General features: G+C 42.0%; 1 protein-coding gene across 2 annotated transcripts in view; it reads right to left on the bottom strand.

Annotated features, from left to right (window-relative positions):
• The window catches only part of USP4 (ubiquitin specific peptidase 4), a 59790-nt gene that overhangs the window by 20120 nt on the left and 15445 nt on the right, over positions 1-24225 (bottom strand). For both annotated transcript variants that reach the window (XM_083356127.1, XM_083356128.1), the window contains 5 exons: positions 19859-20032; positions 17964-18122; positions 16086-16310; positions 10707-10790; positions 9708-9802 (listed from right to left, as the gene is read on the bottom strand). In XM_083356127.1, coding sequence (XP_083212253.1) covers positions 9708-9802; positions 10707-10790; positions 16086-16310; positions 17964-18122; positions 19859-20032 — 737 coding nt within the window. The remainder of the gene's footprint in view (positions 1-9707; positions 9803-10706; positions 10791-16085; positions 16311-17963; positions 18123-19858; positions 20033-24225) is intronic.

Here is a 24225-nt window from a genome sequence, read left to right as displayed (position 1 = left end):
CTTTATACAGGGCTGGTATGTGGGGTTCCATAGGGTTCATTACTCTTTCCATTCCTGGAGTATTTGACCTCAACTGAAGCTGCTAGGTGAGGTAACCATAGGGTGAGATAGCATTGGTATGGAGTACAATCGGCTTTGGTAGAACCCTGGCAAGACTGAGTGGATCTGCAATTTGGAGCTTTATGGATCTAGGACTTTTACCATTTTTGTATTGGAGGAGATGGTGCTACTCCAGTCAGACTTTGTGCATAATATGGGAGTCGTCTAGAATCAAGATTCCTGCTTGAGTCATGGCTAGGAGGGCCCCTGTATAGCCTTGTGTTATACACCAGTTATGCCCCTTCCTAGACCACAAGGCTCCACTCACAGTTGTGATCACCTCCAGAGTGGATTACTGTAATATGCTCTATATCAGGCATGTCAAACTCACGACGTCACATGATGTCACGCAACATATTGTAACTTTCCCCCATTGCCAGCAATGGGGTGGGCACAGTTTCGGGATGACGCATCTGGCCCGGAGGCCAGCAGCTTGACATGCCTACTCTATATGGAACTGCCCTTGAAGACCATCAGAAACTTTAGGTAGTGCCAAGTGCAGCTGCACAAAGAGTTTTGGGTGTCCCTAGTATGGCACAGGTACCTCTGTTCTGCATGCTACATTGACTGCCGGTCTGCTGCCAGGTTCAACTCAGGGTGCTGGTTTTGAACTTTAAAAGCCCTACATAGCACAGGACCAGATCATTTGAGGACCACCTCTTCATAATTATATCTAACTGCCCCATCAGATCCAGCAGGAGGGTTATATTGCAGTTCCCATATGCCAGAATTTCACCTGATGGGACCCAGAGGATGTGCCCCTGCCACTTGTTTTTTCATACAGACTTGAGGATCCTATGGAGAGCCTGCAACATGGTTGTATTATTATTCTACTGCAATCTTGGCTTCTGATGATTATTTTAATTGCCTGTTGATTGTCCACTACACAAAGTCAAATTCAGTGACATGGATAGTTGTATAGATTTGCTGAACAATTTCTCCTTCATCGGAAATTAGGATATTTCCAACTACTGATAAGGAAAGTGCAGGTAGTCCTCACTGATCATTCATTCAGCAGCCATTTGAAGTCGAAAAAATAGCTTTACAACCATTTACAAATATTTACCACCTTTGTGTTGTCCCTAAGTCACATGATAGATAGAAATAGATAGATAGAAATAGTATTAAATAAATTAAATAAATAAATAATCAGTAAACAATGTCCTATGCCTGTCCTGTTTTTTTTCTTTCCCCCCACTCTGCAGAGCAGAGAGATTGGAAAGAAAGGGATTATAAGAAAATAAAGTATATGCTCTTTTACAGTTAAAAGCAATGCAATCATGCCAGCAGCACAGGGCTAGGAGCCATAGGTGTACTGTGCAAACAGCCTACAGTATTCCCTTGAAACCTCCTTCTCTCCAATCTCTCTTATAGTATTATCTTCACATCTCTTTCTGTCCAATCTCTCCAGTCTGGGAGAGAAGGTTGGGGAGAAAAAAAGCAAGCAATTTCTTTAGGCAATCTTTCATTTGCCTGACATTGCCCCTCATAACATGGCAATAGCAATAGCATTTAGACTTATACACTGCCCCCTAGCGCTTGTGGGGCTTTCCCCCCTCCCCACTACCTCTTGGAGCAGAGAAACTGAAGAGGAAGAGATTTTAACAGAGTAAACTGTTTCATCTTGTACACATCAAAAACAATGCAATCACACTGGCAGTAGGAAAGGGTCAGGTAAACAAGATTTTCTACAGGAATTGCTTCCCCCACTCCCCGAGAGCAAAGAGACTGGAGAGAAAGGAATTTCAAATGTGTAAGTTATTCAGGCACTTGGAGCTTTCCAAAGGGCAGCGGAGTGGTAGGGAGACAAAAAGAAGAAATTAAACTGACTTATCTTGTCTCTTTCCAGCCAGAAAGCATAGTCACGATCACTGATTTCCCACTTACAGATTGCTTTTCCCATTTAAGTGAAGACTGCCTGTAGAACTTTCACGGAATAACTCTGGTTCAGGATGTGTAAGTCAAGGAAGCAAAATTCCTAGCAACATATTCTATCCTAGTGGTACATCCCTCATAAAATACATACTGTATTTTTCAGATCATAAGACGCACTTTTTCCCCCCCAAAAAGGGGGGGGGGAAACGAGGTGTGTCTTATGGTCCGAAGGTAAGCGAAAACTCGTCTCCCATTCAGTCAACGCCGTCCATCAGCTCCATTGGAGAGATGTGATTGAATGAAGATGCGGAATTCTCCGCCCCTCCCCGCGTGCGCCCATTTTCTTCCTTTTACTTCGCCGCTAAAGAAATAAGTTTTTGCTAAACTAAACCTCATAGGCCAAATCCCAATAATTCTCCGGTTTCGTATTGCTGGCGACTTGCCCCAGCAAAGCTGTGAGGAGTTGTCCCTGCAGGTTTCTCGGCGAAGTTTAACGGAAGTGATTTCCCATTTGCAAGAGTAATAATTGTTTGAAATTGCTTTGGCGTCTTAGAAAACCTATTCAGGGAAAAGAAACTATTGGTTCCTTAAATTTTGGCCAGCAGCTGAAGTGCATTCAAAACCCCTGCAAGAAAGCAGCTTCTCATCCTGGCGGGGTGGGGGAAGGGCGGCAAATAAGTTCTTTTTCTAATGCATCTTTTCTTCCTTTCCCCCCTGAGCACTTTGCCCCCCCCCACATTCCTCGCCTCTCCTCCTTCCTCGGCTCTCAACGCAGCCCTGCTGCGTATACACGTGCACCGAGACACGCAACCTACTGGGTGGAGGGTGAGGGTGGGGAAGCCGGCACGCTGAGCTGCCGACCAGCCAATAGAAATGCAGGTTCCCGACGCGGCGAGGGCAGGGTGCGTAAAGAATCGTGAGGGTTGTTCTCATGCCGCGGGAGAGCTACTGGTAATTCACACATTTGCGGGCTCCCAGTGGAAAAGAGCAGGACGGATTCTTTCTTTCTTGCTTGCTTTCTTTCTCTCTCTCTCTTCCTTTCTTCCTTCCTTTCACTCTTTCTCCCTTCCTTCCTTCCTTTCACTCTCTCCCTTCCTTCCTTCCACTCTCTCTCTCTCTCCCTTCCTTTCACTCACTCTCTCTTACTTCCTTCCTTCCTTTCACTCTCTCCCTTCCTTCCTTTCACTCTCTCTTTCTCTCTCTCCCTCCCTCCCTTCCTTCATTCCTTCCTTCCTTTCACTCTCTCTCTCAAAAAATGTGGCATTAGCAATGCCTTAGATGGAACTGAAGATAATGTCATATATAAAGATAGCGAAGAAAGCGATATAGGTGATTGTGAGCAACAGAGCTTCATAAATTCTGACACTAGTGATGATGAGTTTTTAGGGTTTCCAGGAAACTAGAAAAGTGCTTGAGCCTCTAAGTCTTTCCTCATTTGTTAATGAAAATGATGATGGTTCTTAACACCACTGTTGAGTTTATGCTGTTAAACATTTTGCTTTATTATAATAAATATTTTAGTATACTGGTACTATTTGGTTCAGAATATTTTTTTCTTGTTTTCCTGCTCTAAAAACTGGGTGCGTCTTATGGTCAGGTGCGTCTTATGGTCCGAAAAATATGGTAGATACAGGCTATTTAGAGAGAGAGAACGCAAGGACAGAAGGGTAACTTTGATGTTTCAGATACTAAATTGTCAACAGTTACTCAATCATCGATTATCTACATACTTCTGGATACTTAAATGCTTAAGAAATAGGTAAAGCAGATAATGTGAGAAAATATGGCATTCATTGGTGAAGTTTTATAATTTTTTATAAATTAAAGATGACCTGCAAGCCGTTTTGACAAAATGTAATGAATTCTAAACATATGTGCTGAATACCTCCATTATCCAGGCTAAAATATCCAAAAGCACTCAAAAATATTTTTACGTTTCCTGGGCCTCAGGTTCCAATGCCAAATAAAAGATGAAAGGAAGAAAACAACCAACAAAGAAGTTGTATGCTTGGGCAATGCAATTTCACAGACACTTACCTGACCCCTTGTAGCCTGGCTCCACGCTCCAGCAGGATCCTTGGTGATTTATGTCATCACCATGATGGCACATGCTGGGGCGCTACATCGGAGCAGGAGCCTATTGGGGCTGGACATCAGGGAACCTAAGGGAAAAAAAAATAAGTGTCCAGCTGTGTGCTGAATGCCTAACTTAGTTTAGCCTGGAGGAATTCAGCACAAGCAACCCACGTTGATTAATTTTGTCAAATTGATTTGCAGATCACCTTTATTACTATCAAGCAGTGAGGCCACACTTAAGAATACTGCATTTAGTGCTAGTCGCCATGATACAAACACCATGTTGGGACCCTAGAAAATGTGTAGAGAAGACCAACAAAGATGATAAAGGGTCTGGAGGCTAAATCGTATGATGAACAATTGAAGGAGCTACATCTGTTTAGCCTACTGAACAGAACAATTAGGGGGGACAAAATAACCATCTTCCAGTACTTGAGGGGTTGTCACAGAGAAGAGGGGATTGAAAGCACCAGAGGGCAGGACAAGAAGTACAGTAATAGGTGGAAGCTTGTTAAAGAGAGATCCAACCTAGAAATAAGGAGAACAATTAATCAATGGAACAGCTTGCCTCCTGGAGTTGCGGGTGCTCCATCACCAAAGGTTTTCAAAAAACAAACTGGACAATCATCTAACTGGGATGGTATAAAGTCTCCTGCCTTGAGCAGGGGATTAGACTAGAAGACCTCTGAGGCCTCTTCTAGCCCTACAATTCTATGTTATGTATTCAACAAGAGAATCAATTTTCTTTATAACTGCTACTTTCATTGCTAAACTATATCTGAAAATACAGTTTCCTTCCACCTTATAATTAAGGAGTTCTTCACCGCTTTTTATTTTATGACAGTGTCAAGTAACTAAAATACACAGTAGACCAACAATACAAAAAGAATTTGTATGGAAAAAAAATATTATTATTTTTTAATCCCATTTATATCCCGCCCTTCTCCGAATACTCAGGGCGGCTTACAATTTAAGCACAAACCAATGTGCTTAGCAATAGCCTTCATTCTATGTATATGCCTGCTTATTAGGGCTTTCGCCCCCCCCCCCCAAGTGGCATTATTACAAAGTCAGCTTAATTGCCCCCAACAATCTGGGTCCTCATTTTACCTACTTCGGAAGGATGGAAGGCTGAGTCAACCTTGAGCCTGGTGGGATGCGAACCTGCACTAATTGCAGGCACCTGGGGTTACTTAGGGAGGCATTAGCCCACTGGTTTTTGCTAGTTGTGAATTCAATATTTGTACAGTAATCCTTGATTTACAGCCACAATTGGAACCGGGTTTTCCATCACCATGAGATCATAAACTGAGACATCACATGACCGCATCACTTAGTGACCACGATCCCAGTATGCCCAGCTGCTGTTAACTGAGAATCGTGGGTTATGAAATAGAGGGAGTTTCAGGTAAGAAGCATGGGGAATGCTACAGGGATGTTGCAGAGGCCCTGGGAAGCCTGGCAGAGGCCATATGTGAATTGGCTAGGGGCGCAGCAGTGTGACGCAAAGCTGCCATGCCCCATCTAGCCCAGTAGCACTTAAAACTTCAGGGGCTCTGCAACTCCTCTGCCTGCTTATCTCCCCTCTCCCACCTATGCCTTTGGGCCACCCTGCATAGTGGTACACAATGGCAGAAGAACCGGTCCTGGGGCTGAAATAGAGGCCTGGCGGTGGCAGCAACTGTCTTGAGACTGCTGAAGATGCCAATCCTCTACTTCAGCCCCAGTGCTGTTGCTATCACTGAAAAATGCCACCTCAATATCCACACTGTGGCCAGCCATACCATCACCATTGTGCAAAGCCCCATTGGCTATGACAACAGAATTGTGCAATTTTGCTTGTGGTATGCCTCTTCCCTTTCTTATGCCCACTTGAATTAGGCAGATGTTTGACAGAGCTGCTTATGCATACTTTCTGCTTGTTTTGGACTTAAGCCATGTTTTTCTCCTTGTCACTTTGGTAAGGGATCTGTCAAGGTCATCACAAACCTTAAAACCAGGTTTGTGATTGACAAACCAGAATTGGGATTATGGATTTAAATGAATTTTAATGTACTGTTTGTTCAAACAATAACTTTCCCTTGATAAATAATACAGGTATTTCTACTGAAATAGATCTCTAATGCTAGAGATTAAATACCTAAGGATAGGAATTACTAAATTGATGAAATACAGAAAAACTGTTACAGGATACTTATACTGCAGGTTTATGTGTACTTAGAAACAAAAATATATTTTGAGTTCTAAACCATGATTGGACACAATTGCTAAATCAATTATTTATCCAAATGAGTAAGAACAATATAGATATAAAATAAGGGGAAACAGAACACAGTACTTTGAATTTTCTGCTAATTTTAAAAATTAAAAGATAGTTTCCATTTGTAGGACTTCAATAAATATATTAAGTAAAACCACATTGATGTATTTGTATGAACTGTTTTCCTAAACTGATACAGTTGAAAAAGCATTTTGAAAAAGGCAACTGGCAGATTTTAGACATGCTAGATCCAACAGAATAAGTTCTGCTTTATCAGAAGATTTAAATATCCATGACAATAGAAAATGTCACTGAGAGAATCTACGGAAAACAGACATTATTTCCGTGTCTTTTGAGACTTAAGAGGATTTGTTTGTTTAGGCATCATAGCTCTCATTGCTTTTTCTTTTGTTTAATAAGATAATTCTTTCAACTGGATTGTAATTAATCCCTATCTAGTCACTTGTGTCAAGGAGAGCAGGCAATATTACATTTGATAATTGCAAGGTTGGCTGTGTGTCAGTCATTAATTTAAGAACATACAGGCAGATTAAGTTTGTCAAAAGCTTTGTTAGTGTTTCTCCTGCTTTAATTTACAAGACTGTTCTTCATTGTTCTTTCTCACTGAAATCAGTAGTTCATGAAAAGGAAATGGAAGTTTATTCTATAGGAACTTACAAAATACCATTTTAATCATTTTGGAAGTGTTTCAAGATCAAAACAGGATTCCAGAGCACATTTGAAAAAGCCCCATAGACCTAAACATAAAACTAACTGTAAAAACATAAAAGAAATAATAGGTCTAGAATAAAAGAAAAGATGCATGTGGAAGGAATGCTGTAAGTTTGAAGGACTTTTACACAGATTTTCAGTTTATATGAAGTATCATCCCACTGTTACTAGCAGGGGGAATTACTAGCATGGGGAAAAATTTGTTCATTTGAAGTTGATTGATAGTTCAATTACTTTTAAACAACATGATTTTTATACAACAGTCTAGGCAACCTTAATAACAACCTTTGCCAGCCAGTTACTTATTGAGATAAGAAGGAGGGCAGCCCATGTGTTCCTTGGGGTGGGCAGCAACCCAAGTGTTTGGCTTGGTGAAATGGGGATGAGACCTAAGGCCTGGGGGAACCCAGTGGGAGAGGGAAAAGGCCAGTGGGGACCCAAGGGGCAGGGAGCACGGGGTATGTTGGGGGGAGTGAGGAAAGCCTTGAAAGCACCAAGACACCTAACACCTAGGCCTCCAATGGCCTCCCCCACTTTTGGGACACCCCATGCTCCTCTTACAGCCTGCATGTTCATTTAACTATTTATTGGGGAGAGCAGATGCTTCAATTAATGGTCATCATGACATGTGACCATAATAGGCAGGCTCATTATGGTCGTATTTTGAGGACTACATGTAGTACCAAAATAGTTCACAATATGAAATAATCAGTTCTGTACTTCAACTGATTATGTTCAATGCAGAAAATTGAAGCCTCGGGCTAATCATTTTCCATTTACTGAAAGAATTAAGCTGTTTATATTGAATTGGAGACATTACTATAGTTATTATAGTAATGGGGGGAACCAAAAATCTCTGTGGGGTACTTATATCTGAATAATAAAACACATACTGGTAGTCCTTGACTTACAACTATTTGTTTGGTGACTATTCAAAGTTGCAGTGGCGTTGAAAAAAGTGACTTATGAGTGTTTTTTTACACTTTTGACCATTGCAGCATCCTCAGGGTTATGTGATCAAAATTTGGAAGTTTGACAACTAGCATGTTTGGCACTTGCAATGTCCTGGGGCCGTGATCACATTTTGCGACTTTCTGACAAGCAAAGTCAATGGAGATGCCAGATTCATTTAACAACCATGTTACTAACTTAACAACTGCCGTGATTTGCTTAACAACTGTGGCAAGAAAGTTCGTAAAATGGGGCAAAATTCACTTCACAACTGTCTTGCATAGCAATGGAAATTTTGGGCTCAACTGTGGTTGCTAAAACTAAATATGTAGGTAACAGACAGAAAGCTAAAATGTCTCAATACATAGTGGTAAAAACAATCAACATATTTTAATAGTACTCTTTATAAGATGAAACCACAAATTATAGCCAAATATATGGCTAGTTTTAGTTCCATTGCATTTTATGCTATTTATTACTGAAGATCTGTTTGAGAAATTGGCTAAATAGGTACTGCTTAATAAAATATAAATTGTAGTTTTAAAAATGGTATTAATGTGGCTTTCTGGTCTGTTGTCTAATGTTTTAGTGTACTTAATATTTTAATAGGCTTCTACCTATTTTATTTAAAAGCTTTTAATAGGTTTTTTACTACGTTGTTTTAACATTATTTTGCCCTATAGTTAAACAGCTTTTACTGAATTATACCTAGCTTCTAGTTTGTTTTTATTAATAAAACATGGACTTGAAATGTCTATAAATAAGAAATACTATATACTAGTGCACAACAAACTTTAAATTCTATCCAGTAATTTAATATTAAAAAGGGACCTTTCCTTTTTTTGGGACATATTTCTATAAATTATTTCATGGGAAATGGGTGGCATATATCAGTCTGTCCCCAATGCCTGTTTATACTTAAGAGATTTCAAGCTTGTTTTACACACTTCATTTCTTAGATCCTCAAGGTAAACAAACAAAAATCCTAATCAAGACATCTAACCTCTAAAAGCAGAAACCTTTCCAACTATCTCATACATAATGAAATTGATCACTATTCCATAGACTGAATTTGTGCTTGTGTGAAATGAATACAAAATAAATCTTATGCCAAACTAATCTGTACCACAGCAATGTACTCACTACTACATTCTCATCCAAAGTAAATATAAGGCAATATTCACTTGCTTTGTTTCACAATGTAATACATAGTTACAGTTTTATAGTCCTTTGAACATGATATTCAGCAATAACTAAATGCTTACAATTATATGCACAGCCACACAAAGATAATTGATAGAAAGCGATATAGTGTAAAATGATTACTGAACTTGCATTAGTATTTTAACTATGATGTGAAATTTAGTTTGGTTTCAAAATATTTCATCTTTGTATGCTCAGTGTGTGTAAACTAAACTCTTTTCAGTTGTCAGTTTCCTATAATTCTGAGTGCAACAGATTTTTGCTCGAATTAAAAAAGCCACTTGAATATTTGTTGGAGTTTATTAAGAGTCAGTATAGCTCAATAACTTTAAAAATCCTAAGATAATATTATCATGGTAATAATTGATACGAACCTTGTCCTAGGTCTAGGAGATCAATAAGTAAAGAGCATGCAGTACAGACCACATTTTCTTTTATCAGTATGTACTAGTCAAGAATAATATATCTAATTTTCCGAGCAGCTATTCATTCTACATATTTGATTACTCACACAAATATATTGTCCTTTGGCATAATATGAGTTAAGCCTTCATCCATTTGGAAAATTTTCTGGAATCTGTGATTATAGACTTCTGTCACCACCATCTAAAATAGCAAACAGTTGAAGAACACTTACTAGAAAGCAGATGAAGTGTTCAATACTTGCCAGTATTGAGATACTTCCATGAAAGTGGTTCACAGAATGACAATTAAACAGAATTCAGATATAAGAAGCAGTAATACATATCAAAATTGGAAAAAACTGTAACTAATTGTTTCAGAAGGAGTAAGGATTTGAAGAAAAACAGATGCTAGGAGGCAGGGTAAAAATAATATCAATTATTGATATTATATCAAATAATAGTAATATAATATCTTTATATCAAAAAAATTAACTTGATAAATAGCACCTAAATATCTGAAAAAGGAAGGAAAGCAGCTTCTGTTTCTGCCAAAACATTGCAGTTCATAGATTCAAACACATTTTTTTAAAAAAAAAATTCTATCAGTGTAGCCTGGTTTACAAAACAGACTGAAATGGACTAGTAGAAGCGGACAGCAATAAGCTTAACAACAATAAGGTTCAAACTTGGTTATATTCTAATATTTCTAGATCTGCTCCCAGAAAAATTAAAACTTTCAAGTTCTGCAAAATTATTTTTGCCCATCAGAAGCCACTCAGTACTATACTTCCTGCAACTACCAATTAAGAGAAAAATGGTAATTATAATTCTGGTCCAAACATTTCCCTAATGGAAAAAAAGGTTAAAATGATTGGATTAACATTAAATAAAAAGCTTTTAATTTTTTGTAACAATTCTTAATAGAAAGCAAAACAGATTCTGAACATTTTTTTTCAATCAGTAAAACATATTAACTTGCCTGTTCTCAGCAGAAAAACATACATCCTGTATACATTTTATATTTATTTATACTGTAACATTAACATTCAAAAATCCATCTTGCAAGTTCTTTTAAAAAATGGTAAACTTTTATGCTTTATTCTTACATTTTCTGTAGGGATTCCAGAAATTTTGGACAATGCATCACACAGATCAGATATACCACCCATCATGGGCACTACTATTCGGAACTGGAAGTAAGCAGACATTAAATTTGGATTAAACAAAGTAAGAACATAACCCTTGGTAAAAGAATTTTCACTATAATCAATTTCAATATTTCTTGCTACTGATTTAACCTATTTTTTTTAATTGAAAATACGCTAAAAATCTGTCCTGCAACAGATTGTTTTGTTGCAATCCCCTAGTGCAGAAAAAAGGACTAAGAAATTCACACCTCAAGTAGTCTAATTAATCTATGCTATGTGCTCAATTTTATTTTTCTCGTTATTTAAGCATAAAATGGGAGCTATCTGTTTTGGTCATAAGGGCTTTAAATATTTAATAAAATATACTGTAATGGGAATGCGCTGTATGTGAGGCTGTACTGGAAAAACATTCACAGAATTCAAACAAGTGCTTCACTTTTTATGAAAACCAATTGCTCATATTATTTCATTCTACTTTTACACCCATTTATCTCTGTTGATTTCTTATTTGCATCTGAATACTGTTATGCTAATTATTTTTTAGTTTTTGTATCCCACCCCAATTTGCAGATTCTGGGTGCCAGTGATAATCAGGGCATAAATTATCATAACTACACCAATCATATTACTGATATCACTAGGAAAGGACTTGCCATGTATCAGTAGTTCAGTTACTAGGTATACAAGACAAGGCCTCTGTGCTAAAAGCTGAACGATGAAACTTTAGAAGACCAAATTGATTAATGATGCTCAGTGCCATCTTTGGGTTGACAGAGCAGCTCCTCAGGCTTATAGACCCAGAGGACTTCAAACTGTTCTCTCCAGGGGCAAACTCAGAGGCAGTCTGCGGAATTCATATTTGCTATAAACCTGATTTAGCTTATTGCAGACCTGATTAATAAATGGGTGTCTGTCACATACTAGATCTGGTGTGTGTGGGGGTTGTCTCAGTGGTATTGGGGAAATATTACCATTATTCCCTTGCCATGGAGAGATCATTCTGTTAACCCTGGAATTTACCATAGCATCTCTGAGTAAGGAGGTGGAACCTATTCAACAGGCCTGCCCCAGGCACCTAATGAACCCAAATTTGTTTGCAAAATTAGCTTGGCGTTGTTCCTGAGGCTTTGATTGATGATTTAGCTGAAGCCTTGGTTGCTGCTTGGAATGAGGCAACAACAGCAGCTTTGATCAAAGGGTGCATTAGGTCTCCCCTCGCACAAATGCCACTATATATCCTTACAGAGGATCTGTGGAGGATGAACCTGTGGAAGAGACACTTGCAATGCCATTGCAGGACAAATGGAAGTGAATCCAATCATACAGAGGTTAGAGACTTTATTGTTGTTGTTGTTAGCTGCGAAGTCGTGTCCGACCCATCGCGACCCTATGGACAACATTCCTCCAGGCCTTCCTGTCCTCTACCATCTTCTAGAGTCCATTTAAGCTCACGCCTACTGCTTCAGTGACTCCATCCAGCCACCTCATTCTCTGTCATCCCCTTCTTCTATTGCCCTCAATCCCAGCATTAGGCTCTTCTCCAGTGAGTCCTTCCTTCTCATTAGGTGGCCAAAGTATTTGAGTTTTAGCTTCAGGATCTGGCCTTCTAAAGAGCAGTCAGGATTGATCTCCTCTAGGACTGACCGGTTTGATCGCCTTGCAGTCCAAGGGACTCGCAGGAGTCTTCTCCAGCACCAGAGTTCAAAGGCCTCAATTCTTTGGCACTCAGCCTTTCTTATAGTCCAACTTTCACTGCCATACATTGCAACTGGGAAGACCATAGCCTTGACTATACACACTTTTGTTGACAGGGTGATGTCTCTGCTTTTTAGTGTGCTGTCTAGATTTGCCATGGCTTTCCTCCCCAGGAGCAAGCGTCTTTTAATTTCTTGGCTACAGTCCCCATCTGCAGTGATCTTGGAGCCCAGGAAAATAAAATCTGTCACTACCTCCATTTCTTCCCCATCTATTTGCCAGGAATTGAGAAGGCCAGATGCCATGATCTTGGTTTTCTTAATGTTAAGTTTCAACCCAAGTTTTGCACTCTCCTTCTTCACCCGCAACAAGAGGCTCTTTAGTTCTTCACTTTCTGCCATTAGAGTGGTATCATCTGCGTATCTTAGGTTGTTGATATTTCTTCCGGCAATCTTAATTCCAACTTTTGATTCATCTAGCCCTGCCTTTCTCATGATGTGCTCTGCGTATAAGTTAAATAGGCAGGGTGACAGTATACAGCCTTGCCGTACTCCTTTCCCAATTTTGAACCAATCAGTGGTTCCATGTCCAGTTCTCACTGTTGCTTCTTGACCCGCATATAGGTTTCTCAAGAGACAAATAAGATGGTCTGGTACTCCCATCTCTTTAAGAACTTGCCACAGTTTGTTATGATCCACACAATCAAAGGCTTTAGCATAGTCAATGAAGCAGAAGTAGATGTTTTTCTGGAACTCCCTAGCTTTCTCCATGATCCAGCGTATGTTGGCAATTTGATCTCTAGTTCCTCTGCCTCTTCGAAATCCTGCCTGTACTTCTGGTAGTTCTCGATCCACATACTGCTGAAGTCTAGCTTGTAGGATTTTAAGCATGACTTTACTAGCATGAGAAATGAGTGCAATGGTGCGATAGTTTGAACATTCTTTGGCACTGCCTTTCTTTGGAATTGGAATGTAAACTGATCTTTTCCAATCCTGTGGCCACTGTTGAGTTTTCCAAATTTGCTGGCAAATTGAGTGTAGCACTTTTACTGCATCGTCTTTTAAGATTTTGAATAGCTTAGCTGGAATACTGTCACCTCCACTAGCTTTGTTGTTGCTCAGCTTTTCTAAGGCCCACTTCACCTCACATTCTAGGATGTCTGGCTCGAGGTCAGTGACCACCTCATTGTGATTATCTGGGACGTTAAGCTCATTCTTGTATAAGAGACTTTATTACTGGCTCTAATAAAATGTGTGGTAATATAAGTATTAAAATGCACTCATTTCTCTGCCTGGCAGTCCAGTTCAGGGTATCCAGTCCCTATTTGGTTAAAAGGGACTGAGAGATTACCTGCAGGGTGGTTGTGAGGACTATTCTTGGCACCTGGTGAATAAAATTGCTCAGATTTGCTCTGAGTTGGACTCCTGGCCAAATCCTATTGAGTTCTGGGGTTTGGTCTTCTGATGTTATCTGGGAGTTTAATCTTGTTAGTCCTGAAGAAGTAGGCAGAATCCTTAGAAGATTATTATCTGTACCTCTTCCACTCAGGTTATAACATGTGATACAATATAAGACAGTTTTGGTCACTCTTGTAAATGACCTGTGGTGGGCTTGGATAATAGTGCATCCATCCTAGCCCTGTTTGACTTCATGGTAGCTTTTAATATCTCCAACCAAATATTGACAATCCTTCTGGACCAGCTTAGGAGGTTGAGTGGGCACTATTTTGTAGAAGTTCTACTCCTTGTATCAGGGCTGATTCCAGGCAGTGTAGGTGGGAAGATTGTGGTCTACCTTTAGGTGCCTGCTTTGTAGGTTGCCCATCTCCTTTTCAATATATACATAAAGCCACTGGGAAAGATCGTATGTCAGCCTGAGGTGTAGTATCACTACTACACCTTTGAAACCCAACTGTACATCTCTGACATTGTCTGCCTAAATTATGCTGTCATGATTCTGTTCTGGTGTGTAGAGGTTGTGGGAATCTGGATGGGGAAGAACAGGCTTCAGCTAAGTTCTTCCAAGACTGAGTGGCTGTTGGCTTGGGGTCCTGTGAATTCAGGATCAGGAGGATTTCCATCTTTGATTCCGGATGGGATGGCAATGTCCTATTTGAATTCAATACACAATTTGGACTCCTAGTTTCAAAGCTCCTGCAGAAAGAACAGGTGGCAGTTGTGACAAAAGGAGTTTTTACACAACATGGTCTCGTGTGTCAATTATGCCAATTCCTGGACTGAGAGACCATGCTAATGATTACTCATGGCTTAAGTCACTTCCTGATTGGATTACTGCAACATGTTTTACATGGGTTGCCCTTGAAAACCATCAAGCAGCTTCCTTTGGTTCGGAATGCAGTGGTAGGGATAGATAAAGGCTTTCCTCACTGTGCCCTTTCTCTGTACTTGTTTCCAATAGACTTCTGGGTCTGTTGCCTAAGGTATCTGCTTATCCTCCACACTCTTAATAGGGAGGGCACACCACATATTCACTGCTGTGCCTTGTTAGTATTGGCTCCTACTTAATAAATTGTCTTCAATATATAGTTGGTCCCAATCCTGTACACCTTTAGAAAGGAGGTTAACGCCTGGCTCTTTCCCTACCTCTTTGGGAGCAGATGGGTGGAGTCTCAATTGTTGTATTCTAGTACACTTTAATTTAGCTGCCAATTTACAATTTTAGTTAGCTTTTAAAGTATTGTTCTTGTATTTGACTTTTTATAGACTGTCCAGAGTTACTTTCTTGAGTTGGGTGGGCATATAAATTTATAATTAATTTCTATCATAATTTGAATGTAGGCTTATAACCAGATTAGTGGAATATAAATATTAAATTACCTTAGCCCATTGTTAAAATATATCTTCATATTTATGATAATAATTAAGTTATATTGAACTTCTATAACCAGCTTTTCAGTTAAAATGATTAAGGCAACTTTTTATAATATGTAAAACACACACAATACTCATCAGACACTAATCCCAATTTTTGCAAGAGCAACAACAAAACTTACTATGGCAATTTTATGGGAACTTAAATTATAAATAATATTATACAGTGGATAAATTGATGATAGTATTATTCACCATGAAACTAATTTCATCTGTTTTCTTAGTCTTAGATTTCTGGCGCTATACACTATTCTGAAACTGGACTATTCAAACGAATACCCAAAATCAGCATAATGATGTGATTCCATACACTGTGGATGGGCCTTTGAAATTTTTTATGATCCTTGACTTTTATTTTGTTGGCATACTTCTAAATAATCTCATAATTAATGTTCACCTGTTATGCATGTTTTCACAAATAATTTTTAAAAAGGGACAGATTTAACTTTATTTTACTTCAAAGCAATATCATCCAAGTGATTTTTTTATATTTTTTTTAATTCTAAAAAAGAAATATAGCAGGTTTTGTAGGAGATGAGCAGGCTGACCCTGAGGGAGGGGTCAAATGTCTCATCAGTCTCAAGCCCCTTTGCACCCACAAAAGATCTATGTCCAGCCCACTTTGAATTCCACTGACGCTTATCTACTGCCAATTTGCTTTGACAAGTTCCCATGATTGGCTTTAGAATTATTTTAGTGATCTAAGAAGTCTTCTGAAGCAGATTATAGTACCACCACCATTTCTACTTACTTGCATAGGTTTGCTCTGTGGATCTGCAAACACCAAGAATACCTCCATGGATCTATCTTTCTTCAAGGGCAAAGGGAGTGTTAAATAGCAAAATGGATCAAAAGTTACTGAAATTTTAGAACATTTGGGGCAGACCAATGTAGATTTGAAGAGTCCATGAAAAATATCTACAATTATAGAGTCATTACGCAAACGATGGTTCTCCCAGGCTTCCTTTGCAACCATCTATATAAGAAAAACAGATTGTAGTGAAACAGCAAACATTGAACCTAGTCAGTTCAGTAAATTCAGCTGAAACAGATTTCTTCTACAGGAGTTACTGAAATGTATGTGCCTCAAAGTAATATAATCTAAGATACATGCTAGAAGCACCAAAAATCTTTGTGTGACTAAGGACTAGGTTATCTGAAAAATTACATACTGCTATACCATCTTTGCCACTTCTGCTATCATAGACTATTGGTGAGAATTTATGAAATCACCTTTCATAAGGGTTTTAGAATTCTTTACAGGAAAGGTTTAACTAGCCTCTTTTTTCATTACTTCCCTTAATAAGCCATATTTTTGTTTCAGTAACATTTTGGCCCTATCAGTTCTCTATTTTATAGTTACTCTGTATTTTGCTTCTTTCATTTTTATTGTTGAAGATTTGGAAAAAATACAAATTAAGCCAAAAACTAAATCAACATCTGTATGTATTACTTTCTCAAATGCATTCCTTAAGAAATAAAAAAAGATATTAGAAAATACACTATGTCACGTATAACTGTGGATTAGTGTTACACACAAAAGCTATGACAAGTCACAAAAGCTATGACAATTTTAAATTAAGTATGCCATTATATCAAAGGTAACTCTGAGCAAAAATATTTTATTCAAGTAAGGATCAAATAATAGCTTATAATTTATATACAACTAAAACTCTTACATTGTATTTATCATTTATACTCTGAAATTAGCTCAACTGATGTATTATACCACAACAATTTTTGAATCAATGGTACCTAATATCTGCCAACTTAAAGAATGTGTAAAACATCTAGGACTCATTACTCCTCTGGAATTGAAATTTCCACAATTTCACACTAGTTTTATTAGCAAAGCTGTGGTCATTGCAAGGTCCCCAGTCATGTGACTGATTTTCAACGCTGACATCAAGCAAGCAAAGTGAGTGTGGAAGCCAGCAGTAAGTTGTTAGTTCTGTTCCCACTGCTTTTTTTGCCAGGCTGTGGTCTTCTACTTATCTGTTTACGTATGTAAATATTGTCTTATTAATAAAGTTTATTTGCTACTACATTTTTTTAAATTTATGATATATACTTTCCCTAGATGATCACAGGACTGTTCAGCATTGGAGTAAAATAGTATGGTCATTTAATTCAATGTTCATTCTAGTCATTTTGCACTATTTTTTCCTCAAAAGGTGATTCAACGGATCACAGGGCTGTCTAGCTTAATTTATCGAATTTGTAAAGCCACTGACCTCATAACAATTCAGTATAATTCATTTTAAAAAGGGCTTAAACTATCCCAATTTTCCTAACTTTGGACATTAAAAAGAAATCTGGTTAAAAAAACCAACTGCTTAACATTTCTTTTGTCAAAGAAGGAAAGAGGAGGGAGGTATTTCCAACTCAGGACAAAACCCATCTCATGCACTTAATACTAATCAACGTGTATAGAAAAACTGTAATCAAATCAACTCGAATCATTCACGCTTAGTAAGTGAAGAACTGGATGGAATAAGGTGATCACTGCTTGTATCATAAAGGAAATATAGATGCTGCTTCTCAGTAACACAAGTAAAAAAGGTCGTTCTTCCTTGTCTCCTTCTACAACACAACTGAAATACAAATGAAATATTATTTTAGAAGGTACCGAATCAGGTCTCCCATTAGCATCCTTCAATTCCAAATATGGTTTCTTCTTTACTCTGTTTAAATCCTCATGTAAGCCATCCAAAAGAAAGGCCAGAAGCTCCTGAGAATCTTGTTGTTGGTATCCGGAAAACTGAGGGGCAAAACGGCCAACCTGAGTCTAGAATTAGAAATTGGGGGAAAAAAAATTAGGAATATTGTTTATAAACTCTATAAAGCGAAAGAAAACATTAACAGTGCCCTCAGTTCTACAGAATTCAATGTAGCTCTGCTCTAGTTTATAGTTATATTTGTACCGAATGAGTAGTACTTAAAATCAGTCTTTGAAGTTTTGGTTATCTAACATGGTAATATGATCCCAATCCAGGCACTTGGTTTACACTTATGATGGTTACAGTGTCCTGTAGTTACATGAGCACCATTTGTGATCTCCCTAGTGGCTCTCTACAAGCAAAGTCAATTGGGAAGCCAGCAAGGAAGGTTGCAAATTGCTCCTGTAAATTACCTGTCACTTTTTCTCCCAAGGAGCCTGCTCCAGAGTAAGAGATCTCAGGAAACTCATTCTGCATACAACCTGCAACACCCCCTGCCTATATGCTGTAGCATGCACTTGCACAGCGCCACAGTGCCCCTTTCTATGCCCGTCTGCGCTTATGCAGAGCTGCAGCATCCCTTCCCCCACATACTTGCACTCACACGGTACTGCAGCATTCCCTCTACACTCCATAGCATTCATATGACTGCCAGCCTCCTTGAGAATCTTCCAGGACTTGTCACTTTCTGTCAGCTTTCTCTTTGCTTGTTAGAAGTTGGCATGGTCATGGTCACATGAGGTTCTTGCTTAATGGCCTGTGATTCTGGTCTAATAATGGTAACAGGACTTCACTGGTAAGCAATGGAGTCATGTGACATCGTGATTTAAAACTGCAATGCTTAGTGATGGAAATTCCGGTCCTGACTACCATTGTTAAATGAGAATTACCTGTAAAGGCACTGTAGTGGGGACATGCTGTGTATATAAAGAGGGGTAACTTGAGACCAGAACATAGGCATTTTGGTTTGCACATGGGTCTAGCACATAGGTGTTTAGATAGGGAAGGGACTGATCAAGTACATCTTCAATGGTTGCCAGTGGAAGATAAAGGAAAACAAAGTGTTTGAAAATGTGGAAGGGACTGGTGGACCAGTTAGGTACAAGCTGTTGAGCAGAGAGGTAGGTGGCAGGTTGGATAGGGCAGTATTGGCACCTATCAGAAAGGAAGATGGTAGAATTAGGATATAGAGCTGGCGATTGGATGGATATGTAAAACAACAGCAGAGGTAATGGGAAGATATGATGGGAGATCTTGGCATAGAGCAGGGGTAGGCAACCCTGGCACTTTTGTGACCCGACTTCAACTCCCAGAATTCCTGAGCCAGCTTGGAAACCTCTCCCTTTCCCCTCACCGTGGCTGGTTGAGGAATTCTGGGAGTTGAAGTCCACGAGTCATAAAAGAGCCAAGGTTGCCTACCCCTGACATAGAGTCTATGAAAAGGAGAATAAAAGGTAACAAAGGCAAGAAGTTTAACATTGCCCAATTCATTTGTAAGATACTTCTAAATTTTACTTCGATAAACAACGTACATGTTCTGGATTTAAGTTCAACCAACTCAGAATGGCTCAGCTAAACCTATGTGACCTAATGTCTTTGCTTTATGAACAAAGCAAATTTTCCAATCTGCGTAACTTACATTATTATAAATGGGATTTTCTTACAATTATCTTAAATTCAATCTAGGCTTCCTACTGAAAAAGTTTAGTCTTATACTTCATATTACATAAACAGTAAAGCTTTATAGAGTATACAAAACATTTGAAAAGACACAGCATTTAACTGTGATGAATATTACACTTACTTTGAACATACGAGGGGCTACATGAGAATTCCGGCCAGACCACATTTGTTTGATGAGTTCTGCATATGCTTCTGCAATTTCTCCCCTCATTCCCAGAGGATTATCTTGGTTTATTTCAGCTTCATATTTATCTTCCAAGAAATAGTCAGTCAAGGGAGGTGTGTTACTCAAACACTAAAAAAATGTTCAGAGAAAAGAATTATGTGAGAAAATGATGCCCATAGGAAACTATATTTAGAAAATTATGTAAGAATTAGTTAGGAATTGTATGGATATTGCTGGAGATCACACATTAAAAAATTCACTAGCTAGACTGTCAGGTCCACCAGCATGTGCTGCCATTGTGCTGGAGGGGGAGAGGGTGTGGCAAAAAAAAGAGAAGAAACAGGCAACATGATAGCAGTATTACAGTATTTGAGGGGCTGCCACAAAGAGGGCATCAAATTATTCTCCAAAGCACTAGAAAGCAAGACAAGAAACAATGGTTGGAAACTGACCAAAGAGAGAAGCAACCTGGATAAACATCCTGACAGTGAGGACAATTAACCAGTGGAACAGTTTAGCTTCAGAAATCGTGAGCGCTCCATCTCTGGAGATTTTTAAGAAATTCAAATTCAATAACGTTTTATAAACCTTAGCAATAATTTATTCATCACTACCACAGTAGGATTTCCAATTCATTTTTAATGAAGTCAAACCCATAACTTTTTGTCTAATTTAAATCTTTCTTTCAATTGTAAATATGTAAACCTATGGCAGACATGTCCTTCTGATTCTAGCTCTTCCTTACGCTTGATTATAGGATCACCAAGATTAAATATTATTTTACCGATCACCAAGATTAAATATTATTTTACCATAGGTCCACCAATCCAGCTTCGCAACCATTTCGTTCCTTAAAAAAAAGCTTCCTGAGGGGACACCCAAAGAGGCATTTTCATAGAAAAACCTTGTTTTATATTTATTCCAGACACTTAGAATGGCACATTTAACAAAGTTATTATTAAAAATCAACATTTACTTTAACCTTATCATACCATAAATAACAATGCCATCCAATCTTTATTCATGACCCTCTGTCTAAAACATGTAGCCTCTTACTATGGAGGCACACCCACTCTTATAGCCAAACCAGGCAACAAGCATCAAACATAGTTTCAAATCTGGTAAACCCAACCACACTTGTAGCATCTTGCAGTAATTTACATCTACCGTATATACTTGAGTATAAGCCGAATTTTTCAGCCCACTTTTTGGGCTGAAAAATTCCACTTCGGCTTATACTCCAGTCAACAAAAAAAACTTACCGAGGACTTGTGCGCGGCCGAGGCTTTGGTGCTTCCGGGATCGCCCGCACCTCTCCCAAGCCACCGCCGTCCGAGACCTGCCGAAGTTTGGGGAGCTTTGGGGAGGTGCGCGCGCACCTCCCCAAACTCCGCCACTTGCCTGCCTGCTTCTTTCCGCAGCGGAAAGAAGCAGGCAGGCAGGGCGCGGAGGATCGGAGACTTGCCGACGTTTGGGGAGGTTTGGGCGTCTCCCCAAACCTCGGCAGGTCTCCGTTCCTCCGCGCAGACCTGCCGACGTTTGGGGAGGTTTGGGCGCCTCCCCAAACCTCCCCAAACCTCGGCAGGTCTCCGTTCCTCCTGCCGACCTTTGGGGAGGTTTGGGCGCCTCCCCAAACCTCCCCAAACCTCGGCAGGTCTCCGTTCCTCCGTGCAGACCTGCCGACCTTTGGGGAGGTTTGGGCGCCTCCCCAAACGTCCCCAAACCTCGGCAGGTCTCCGTTCCTGTTTGGGGAGGTTTGGGCGCCTCCCCAAACCTCCCCAAACCTCGGCAGGTCTCCGTTCCTCCGCGCAGACCTGCCGACGTTTGGGGAGGTTTGGGCGCCTCCCCAAACCTCCCCAAACCTCGGCAGGTCTCCGTTCCTGTTTGGGGAGGTTTGGGCGCCTCCCCAAACCTCCCCAAACCTCGGCAGGTCTCCGTTCCTCCGCGCAGACCTGCCGACCTTTGGGGAGGTTTGGGCGCCTCCCCAAACGTCCCCAAACCTCGGCAGGTCTCCGTTCCTGTTTGGGGAGGTTTGGGCGCCTCCCCAAACGTCCCCAAACCTCGGCAGGTCTCCGTTCCTCCGCGCAGACCTGCCGACCTTTGGGGAGGTTTGGGCGCCTCCCCAAACGTCCCCAAACCTCGGCAGGTCTCCGTTCCTGTTTGGGGAGGTTTGGGCGCCTCCCCAAACCTCCCCAAACCTCGGCAGGTCTCCGTTCCTGTTTGGGGAGGTTTGGGCGCCTCCCCAAACCTCCCCAAACCTCGGCAGGTCTCCGTTCCTCCGCGCAGACCTGCCGACCTTTGGGGAGGTTTGGGCGCCTCCCCAAACGTCCCCAAACCTCGGCAGGTCTCCGTTCCTCCGCGCAGACCTGCCGACCTTTGGGGAGGTTTGGGCGCCTCCCCAAACCTCGGCAGGTCTCCGTTCCTGTTTGGGGAGGTTTGGGCGCCTCCCCAAACGTCCCCAAACCTCGGCAGGTCTCCGTTCCTCCGCGCAGACCTGCCGACCTTTGGGGAGGTTTGGGCGCCTCCCCAAACGTCCCCAAACCTCGGCAGGTCTCCGTTCCTGTTTGGGGAGGTTTGGGCGCCTCCCCAAACCTCCCCAAACCTCGGCAGGTCTCCGTTCCTCCGTGCAGACCTGCCGACCTTTGGGGAGGTTTGGGCGCCTCCCCAAACGTCCCCAAACCTCGGCAGGTCTCCGTTCCTGTTTGGGGAGGTTTGGGCGCCTCCCCAAACCTCCCCAAACCTCGGCAGGTCTCCGTTCCTCCGCGCAGACCTGCCGACGTTTGGGGAGGTTTGGGCGCCTCCCCAAACCTCCCCAAACCTCGGCAGGTCTCCGTTCCTGTTTGGGGAGGTTTGGGCGCCTCCCCAAACCTCCCCAAACCTCGGCAGGTCTCCGTTCCTCCGCGCAGACCTGCCGACCTTTGGGGAGGTTTGGGCGCCTCCCCAAACCTCCCCAAACCTCGGCAGGTCTCCGTTCTTCCTGCCGACCTTTGGGGAGGTTTGGGCGCCTCCCCAAACCTCCCCAAACCTCGGCAGGTCTGCGCGGAGGAACGGAGACCTGCCGAGGTTTGGGGAGGTTTGGGGAGGCGCCCAAACCTCCCCAAACAGGAACGGAGACCTGCCGAGGTTTGGGGACGTTTGGGGAGGCGCCCAAACCTCCCCAAAGGTCGGCAGGTCTGCGCGGAGGAACGGAGACCTGCCGAGGTTTGGGGACGTTTGGGGAGGCGCCCAAACCTCCGCAAACAGGAACGGAGACCTGCCAAGGTTTGGGGACGTTTGGGGAGGCGCCCAAACCTCCCCAAAGGTCGGCAGGTCTGCGCGGAGGAACGGAGACCTGCCGAGGTTTGGGGAGGTTTGGCGAGGCGCCCAAACCTCCCCAAACAGGAACGGAGACCTGCCGAGGTTTGGGGAGGTTTGGGGAGGCGCCCAAACCTCCCCAAAGGTCGGCAGGTCTGCGCGGAGGAACGGAGACCTGCCGAGGTTTGGGGAGGTTTGGGGAGGCGCCCAAAGCTCCCCAAACAGGAACGGAGACCTGCCGAGGTTTGGGGACGTTTGGGGAGGCGCCCAAACCTCCCCAAAGGTCGGCAGGTCTGCGCGGAGGAACGGAGACCTGCCGAGGTTTGGGGAGGTTTGGGGAGGCGCCCAAACCTCCCCAAAGGTCGGCAGGTCTGCGCGGAGGAACGGAGACCTGCCGAGGTTTGGGGAGGTTTGGGGAGGCGCCCAAACCTCCCCAAACAGGAACGGAGACCTGCCGAGGTTTGGGGACGTTTGGGGAGGCGCCCAAACCTCCCCAAAGGTCGGCAGGTCTGCGCGGAGGAACGGAGACCTGCCGAGGTTTGGGGACGTTTGGGGAGGCGCCCAAACCTCCCCAAACAGGAACGGAGACCTGCCGAGGTTTGGGGACGTTTGGGGAGGCGCCCAAACCTCCCCAAAGGTCGGCAGGTCTGCGCGGAGGAACGGAGACCTGCCGAGGTTTGGGGACGTTTGGGGAGGCGCCCAAACCTCCCCAAACAGGAACGGAGACCTGCCGAGGTTTGGGGACGTTTGGGGAGGCGCCCAAACCTCCCCAAAGGTCGGCAGGTCTGCGCGGAGGAACGGAGACCTGCCGAGGTTTGGGGAGGTTTGGGGAGGCGCCCAAACCTCCCCAAAGGTCGGCAGGTCTGCGCGGAGGAACGGAAACCTGCCGAGGTTTGGGGAGGCTTGGGGAGGCGCCCAAACCTCCCCAAACAGGAACGGAGACCTGCCGAGGTTTGGGGACGTTTGGGGAGGCGCCCAAACCTCCCCAAAGGTCGGCAGGTCTGCGCGGAGGAACGGAGACCTGCCGA

Source organism: Vipera ursinii (assembly GCF_947247035.1).
Source record: "Vipera ursinii genome assembly, chromosome: 2".
Taxonomy (NCBI): domain Eukaryota; kingdom Metazoa; phylum Chordata; class Lepidosauria; order Squamata; family Viperidae; genus Vipera; species Vipera ursinii.
This window is presented reverse-complemented; position numbering and strand designations above follow the sequence as displayed.